We start from the raw sequence: 8,046 nt of genomic DNA, 5'->3' as shown, positions 1-8,046 counted from the left end.
ATTCAGAAATCTTAATTGTAGATTTACAAGGCTTCAAAAACAGTGGTAATGAATTCATAATAAAAGAATTTTCACTTGGATTTGAAAAAAAGGATTGTACACAAACATTTTTGATTAAACCTCCTTACCCCTTTAGTAAATTGACTAAAGAAGAAAAGAAACAAGTACTATGGTTAGAAAAGTATAATGGAATGAGATGGAGCGAAGGCTATATAGACTATTACGAATTTAAGCGTATTATCGTACCATTCTTGAATAAAAGAGTGATACTTACAAAAGGTCACGAGAAAATAAAATGGATAAAAGAGCTGTGTTCAAACTGTTCAGTGATAGATTTATCTGATCATGGCTGCTTTAATCTTTCAAGATTACATATTGAATATTGTAAGAATCATGATTTTAATTGTATTTTTCATGCTAAAAAGTGTGCATTAAAAAACGTTTTGTGTATCAAAAAGTGGATTTCTGTAAATAATATTGAAGTTTAATTATAGATATTATAGGTATACATGTTTACTCGATTTTTAAAATAAAACAACCTGAAATATATTTATAAACTAGTTTTATTTTATAAAATTACTTACAAGCTACTTTACTCATACCCCACTATTACAAATACAAATTAAAATCTATAACCTATAACTTACAAAGTCAACGAGCCGTGGAATTATAATTTTTATACCTACATATTACTATCACACATTTTTTTTGAAATTTTTCTTATAACACTTTCAGTAAAATCCATTATTTCATCTACAGTGTCTTCAACCACATACTGGGTACTCAAAATTATATTGTCTCGATTATCATCGAAAGTTAAGTCACAAACTTCGATTTTAATTAACCGGTGACCTTTTTTTAACACTTTACGTACAACAAAAGTTGTGCTATTTTTATCAGATTTTCGTTTTGACGGTTTTGATTTACATTGACTGGGACTAGGATTTTTTATTTCTTCAACTTCAGTCTCAAAATCATATAGCTGACCACACTGAAATTCACTAGAGTAGCTCATATCTGTAAAAGAAAATACTGTTCGCTATCAAGCTACTCGTAGATCTACATAATATGTAGTACCTTAAATACAATATAACTTACCTACAGTAATATTTGTCAAATTAAATAAAATTAACGTATGAAATAACAAAATAAACTACTGAAGCCGTGACACAGTTGACCGTCAATGAAACATGATGCGATACTTTAATAACCTCGTTTTTGCAGGTTCAATGCGCTATGTTTATGCTATCTGCTAACTTTGCAAAATTAGAAGCGTGCCAAATAAGTGTTAAGACTTAATAAAACAAGCCCTATTAAAAAATTAAAAAGAAATCGTTTTATGACCCCATGCAACTGTTGAGATTTTATCTGATTTAATGTAACGTTTGTCATCTTGGCTGGACAGTGCAATCTTATTTACAGATTGGGTGAATATTTCATGTTTGATAGATTTAAACAATATATTTTGCTTACGAATTAGTGAATTATTGAGTAAAACATTTTGGTAATCGGTTGATGACAAATCTCGAATAACGTTCCTTTTAATCCCCTTAGCTTTTTTTATTACTTTTTTTTCAGTTTTAATGCAGTATAACTTCGATCTCAAACCAACAAATTCTGTGACTATTTCACCGCCCAATTCATCTTTAAATAAACCAGGAATTTTTTTGTTTACAATACGTCAGTTTTAAGGTAGAGATCAGTATATTCGCCCATGTTTAAGATGCCAAATGTTTCCCAAACGGTTTTAGCGTGGTTATAACAAGCATCACTGACATTTTCATCATTTAACATATTATAAAAACATTGTTTCGGTGGAAGTTGATCATATAGAAACTTTTTCCAATCAGTCATAAAGTCATAAGGATATACTCCCTTTCTTTTTACTAATTGAAATTGGGACTCCTCGGGAAAGTATTTTTTCAAGTATATAAAGTCATCGGTGTCTAATCCGTTCACTAATTTTGCAATGCTCGCGCTTAAAAACTTATAAGAATCTACAAATCTAACTTGTGCAAACTGACTATCAGAAATCTTTAAAAATTTTGTGAACGATATGTAACTTTCCTTACTCTTAGGAATAACTTTTATATTTCCTTCGAGTTCGCCTAGCTCTTTTATAAATAAATGACAATCATAACCCGACAAATTATGAAAAAATATTGGTAATAGTTTTGGAACGCTATAACGCAAATTACAATACTGATGTGCTGCACCGCGATAACAACCTGTCAAATGACAATGGTCTCTAACTTTATCAAAAAATAATAACTCATTACAGATGTGGCACTTCGAAGCGGAAGCATGAGCTTTAGCATTTTCTTCTGAAAATATAATTGGTATCTCAGTGTTCAAAATACAATATATTTCTTTAACATCTTTTAAAAGAAACTCTATGAACTTTATCACACAATCAGGTCCTCGGTATTGTCTAAACTTATTAAGATTTTCATCAAAAGAACAGACAATATGATATGCAAAGGCGGCAGGAACGTGTAGCTGTTGTTTTGCCGTGTAACTACAACAAGGGTCAGGCTCGCAACCATGAACTGGTTTTAATAATGTTTCAAAATCTGCATAAATAACAAAGGGTACATCTTGCTTACGTTGAAAATTTTTAAATTGTACAAAAGAACCTTTTTCTGGTAAAACTGTAGCTACACCACTACAAATGTGATTATTTAAATTAATTTCGGTTGAAAAGAAAAGAAGGCAATCATCACAAAAATATAGTTTAGCGTGGTGTTTTGTAACTTGTCTCCCAACGAGACGCGGTAAATTTTTTATGAGAACGTAGTGTGATTTATTGCCTTTGTCAATCAAATGTAAATTAACTTTTATTTTACGCTTAAACTCTGATCTATATATAGGACCTACAATCGTATTACTGTTTTTTAAAGAGTATACATTAACAGAAATATTAGAGTTATTAGATTCGAATACCTTAATATCTGCAAATGTAACAGGTAAATTCATATTTTGTATGTTCAAAACGTCACGAAAATGAGGATACGAGGATGTGCGAGCGCTATTTTTGCTTGTGGGATAAACCGCTGCTACAATAGACCACAGAAAACAATACGGATCACTATTTTTAATATTGAGACAAGCTTTCTTATTTCTAAACAATCGCGGTAAATCAATATAGCTCGATCCATTCAATGGATCGTATTTATTAACATTTACTTCCAAGTACGAATTGCATAAAAAAGTCCACCCACTATCGCGTTCTTCAAATTCTTGAATTTTTTTTTTAATTGTCTCAATAAGTGTCTGAAATATGCAATCAAATGAGTAGTTTTTACAAATAACTATATTTTTTGTAACGAAAGACTTTGTTTCTTGTTCATTATTTTTGAACAAGAGAAAAGTACCAAAATATTCAAAGTTAACTTTTATACTATCATGGTTACTAAGAGAAGAATTTAAAATACTTTTTAGTTTAGAACTAATATTTTCTAAAAATATTTCAAGCAAACTTTGCTCAAACTCCAACGCAAGTATTCGATATGAAGCTATTCTACCTTGGAAAGCAGATGAAATTTTAACAATTCCACTACTTATTTCATTCATAGAGATACTTTTGTGTATGTTACTGCGGAGATGACCTATCCACTGCTTTTTAGTCACCTCGACTGAGCAAACTTGACAAAAAGGCATTATGAATTTATAAAAATTAGATTTACACCTAAAGAACTGAAAAACCAAAAAACTAATAAAACCTTATACCATTTATTAGGAACCTAACTAATGAATTAATAAAAATAAAACCTTTCTTATAATGTTATTCCTTCATTTGCCTTATTACCTAAGTACTACACACATACACATACACGTATACATTAAAATTGTTCTATCTTTTCTTAAAATTAAAGTTACCCGACATAAATGTCGGGTCCGAGTCCTTAAATAATTCGTGCAGTTCCTTTACGAGTCGCTGCAGTGCTTTCCACTGCGACGAGTCGTCGTCCACCGAGCAGGCCAAACGCAGCAGCGCTTTCTTCCAGCGTTCGTCCGACTCGGTAGCCTCGGCGTCGCAGCGGTCGTACACGCGCAACTCCAAATAAAATGGTCCTGTCGTAGACACGCTCCGTCTCTGGACGCCGTTCGCGACCCTGTTCACTATAAACGATGGTAGCGACTTCACTGCACCACCTTCATCGTCATCCGATTGCAGACCGAAGATGTCCAAAAGTTTTCCTTTCCGGCTTCTAAAAATAAAACAAAAATATTAGTAACCTTATAAATTAAAACTAGCATGCTTTTACTAAACTAAACAGGGATTCGAACCCATAACTCTTGACCGCGTATAGCTTTAAAATATTGAATATCGCAAACACACAAGTTATACTATAAAGTCGTAGTAGCTCAACGGTTAGATAAGCGCTCTGAAATAAAGTATAATGATAATATTACCTTGCTGGTTCCTCGCTCGTTTGCTTGCTGGCTACTTTTGCAGGCGTGGAAGACTTCCTGGGTTTTTTCACCTTTGCCGGTGGTACTGCAAATTCATATTCTGAATCAGACCTAATAGAAAAAATATAAAAATAAAATCTTTAAGAAAAATATTAGCAAAACATTTCATAATAATAATAAAATCTTTATTTGGTTCAAAAACACAATTTACAAAAATAATAATTATGAGAACCAAAAGTCGTCTACTCAGCATCTGTTGGATACACATCTTAATATATTTCCAACGCTGATATTCTGTATAAAAACCTTGTGCTATGTACAAAAAGCATTGACGACAAAATGCTACTAAAATAAATCAAACAATAGAATTTAAAACTAAAAGGAACAAATTAGTAAAAAAAAAAAAAGATTCCGACGAATTGAGAACCTCCTCCTTTTTTTGAAGTCGGTTAAATATTTAGATTAGATTTATTTATAATTACTATAAGCAGTGATAGCCTAGTGGTTAGGGCTGTGGTCTCCTATTCGGGTCGCAAGTTCAATCCCTGGCACGCACCTCTGACTTTTCGAAGCTAAGTGATAATTAAATATCACTTGCTTCAACGGTGAAGGAAAACATCCTGAGGAAACCTGCACACCTGAGAGTTCCACATAAAAAAGTTCTCGAAGTCCGCCAATTCGCATTGGACCGGCGTGGTGGACTATGGCCTATAACCTTTCTCTGAGAGGAGACCTGCACTCAGTAGTGAGCCGTTGATGGGTTGCTGATGATGATGATGATGATGATAATTACTATAATGAGGTATTATCAACTAATTGATTTCATAACGCTATCACTATGTTGCGTTAAATCTAGTTTTAAAACTGAAGTTAAACATTGATTTTAACACTTACGTACATTATGAATAATGGTGACGACTGTAGCGCGATAGATCAGGCAGGTAGCAGGTGAGAGGCGGCTCGCAGGCTCTTGCAAGTTTTCAGCTTTGAAAACTCCTTCCACGACTCGTTGACTTTGTTGGATGAATGATGTATTTTCGAAAACCATGCTTATAAACGTTCATAACACCCACTGTAAGCAGTTTTTGCTTAGTGTTCCGTTGTAAAATAATTTATAAAACACTATCTTAGTATTAATTTTAAAAAACTTTAAAATGCAAGTTTGTGAATTCTTCTATATATATAGTAGGTATATAGGTAGCGATAGCCTAGTGGTTAGGACGTCCGCATTCTGATTGGAGGTCGGGGTTCGGTCTCGGGCACGCACCTCTAACTTTCCAGAGTTATTTGCGTTTTAAGTAATTAAATATCACTTGCTTTAACGGTGAAGGAAAACATCGTGAAGAAACCTGCATGCCTGAGAGTTCTCCATAATGTTCTCAAAGGTGTGTGAAGTCTACCAATCCGCACGTGGTCAGCGTGATAGACTATGGTCAAAACCCTTCTCACTCTGAGAGGAGACCCGTGCTCTGTAGTGAGCCGATCATGATGATGACGATAATAAAGGTAGTAGTAGGTACCTACATAAAATTATATTTTCCTTGCTTTTGTCTTTTTTATTTTATAAACTTAAGTTTTTATATTTAAGTATTTTTATTTAATATATTTACGTTCAATAATACATACGGAACCCAAAGTTGTCGTTTAGACGGACTCCGCCGCTTCAGGTCATTCCCCGCACGCTTGCCTGAATATGCAAAATTTGATAGTCGCAAAATTAGAAAACAATTTAAATAAAATATATAATAATATGATTGTTATTTTACAGAATGTGTCGTAACTACCATTGGGAAACTAACGTTAAAGCAGTTTTTGCTTAGGGTTCCGTTGTAAAATAATTTATAAAACACTATCTTAGTATTACTTTTAAAAAACTTTAAAATGCAAGTTTGTGAATTCTTCTATATATATATATATAGTAGGTATATAGGTAGTGATAGCCTAGTGGTTAGGACGTCCGTCTTCTAATTGGAGGTCGGGGGTTCGGTCTCGGGCCCGCACCTCTAACTTTCCAGAGTTATTTGCGTTTTAAGTAATTAAATATCACTTGCTTTAACGGTGAAGGAAAATATCGTGAAGAAACAGCATGCCTGAGAGTTCTCCATAATGTTCTCAAAGGTGTGTGAAGTCTACCAATCCGCATGTGGCCAGCGTGATAGACTATGGTCAAAACCCTTCTCACTCTGAGAGGAGACCCGTGCTCTGTAGTGAGCCGGTGATGGGTTGATCATGATGATGATGATGATGATGATGACATAGGTAGTAGTAGGTACCTACATAAAATTATATTTTCCTTGATTTTGTCTGCGGCTATAAGTAGTATTTGTATTGAATATATTTATGTTCATTTATATACACGGAACCCAAGTTATCGTTTAGACTCAAACTTGCAATTCTACGTAAATGCTTGCAGTTTTTGCTTAGGGTTCCGTTGTAAAATAATTTATAAAACACTATCTTAGTATTACTTTTAAAAAACTTTAAAATGCAAGTTTGTGAATTCTTCTATATATATAGTAGGTATATAGGTAGTGATAGCCTAGTGGTTAGGACGTCCGCCTTCTAATTGGAGGTCGAGGGTTCGGTCTCGGGCACGCACCTCTAACTTTCCAGAGTTATTTGCGTTTTAAGTAATTAAATATCACTTGCTTTAACGGTGAAGGAAAATATCGTGAAGAAACAGCATGCCTGAGAGTTCTCCATAATGTTCTCAAAGGTGTGTGAAGTCTACCAATCCGCATGTGGCCAGCGTGATAGACTATGGTCAAAACCCTTCTCACTCTGAGAGGAGACCCGTGCTCTGTAGTGAGCCGGTGATGGGTTGATCGTGATGATGATGATGATGATGACATAGGTAGTAGTAGGTACCTACATAAAATTATATTTTCCTTGATTTTGTCTGCGGCTATAAGTAGTATTTGTATTGAATATATTTATGTTCATTTATATACACGGAACCCAAGTTATCGTTTAGACTCAAACTTGCAATTCTACGTAAATGCTTGCAGTTTTTGCTTAGGGTTCCGTTGTAAAATAATTTATAAAACACTATCTTAGTATTACTTTTAAAAAACTTTAAAATGCAAGTTTGTGAATTCTTCTATATATATAGTAGGTATATAGGTAGTGATAGCCTAGTGGTTTGGACGTCCGCCTTCTAATTGGAGGTTTGGGGTTTGATCCCGAGCACGCACCTCTAACTTTTCGGAGTTATGAGCATTTTAAGTAATTAAATATCACTTGCTTTAACGGTGAAGGAAAATATCGTGAAGAAACCTGCATGCCTGAGAGTTCTCCATAATATTCTCAAAGGTGTGTGAAGTCTACCAATCCGCATGTGGTCAGCGTGATAGACTATGGTCAAAACCCTTCTCACTCTGAGAGGAGACCCGTGCTCTGTAGTGAGCCGGTGATGGGTTGATCATGATGATGATGATGATGACATAGGTAGTAGTAGGTACCTACATAAAATTATATTTTCCTTGATTATGTCTGCGGCTATAAGTAGTATTTGTATTGAATATATTTATGTTCATTTATATACACGGAACCCAAGTTATCGTTTAGACGCAAACTTACAATTCAACGAAATGCTTGTCTTGCACTTCACAAAGGTACAGGATGTAATCT

General features: G+C 34.0%; 1 protein-coding gene across 2 annotated transcripts; it reads right to left on the bottom strand.

The window, feature by feature from the left end:
* Positions 1–3,716: 3,716 nt before the first annotated feature.
* On the bottom strand, positions 3,717–7,740 carry LOC138403160 (uncharacterized). Of its 2 annotated transcripts, XR_011237450.1 has the most exons (4): positions 6,043–7,740; positions 5,315–5,488; positions 4,417–4,527; positions 3,717–4,211 (listed from the first exon to the last, which is right to left on the bottom strand). XR_011237450.1 is itself a non-coding variant. In XM_069502500.1 (3 exons), coding segments are annotated over exons 1-3 (471 nt in total). In that variant the 5' UTR covers positions 5,317–7,725; the 3' UTR covers positions 3,717–3,853. The 2 variants fall into 2 exon arrangements, 1 of the variants encoding a protein (XP_069358601.1); XM_069502500.1 differs by having other exon boundaries at positions 5,315–7,725.
* Between the last annotated feature and the right edge of the window lie 306 nt (positions 7,741–8,046).

The sequence above is a fragment of the Maniola hyperantus genome, chromosome 13 (assembly GCF_902806685.2).
Source record: "Maniola hyperantus chromosome 13, iAphHyp1.2, whole genome shotgun sequence".
NCBI lineage: Eukaryota > Metazoa > Arthropoda > Insecta > Lepidoptera > Nymphalidae > Maniola > Maniola hyperantus.
This window is presented reverse-complemented; position numbering and strand designations above follow the sequence as displayed.

What these genes read in the sequence shown, in the direction of transcription:
- LOC138403160 (XM_069502500.1), bottom strand. An exon ending in ACGAGCGAGGAACCAGCAAG is followed by an intron (nt 4,212 to 4,416) that starts GTAATATTATCA and finishes TTTTATTTTTAG; the next exon opens with AAGCCGGAAAGGAAAACTTT.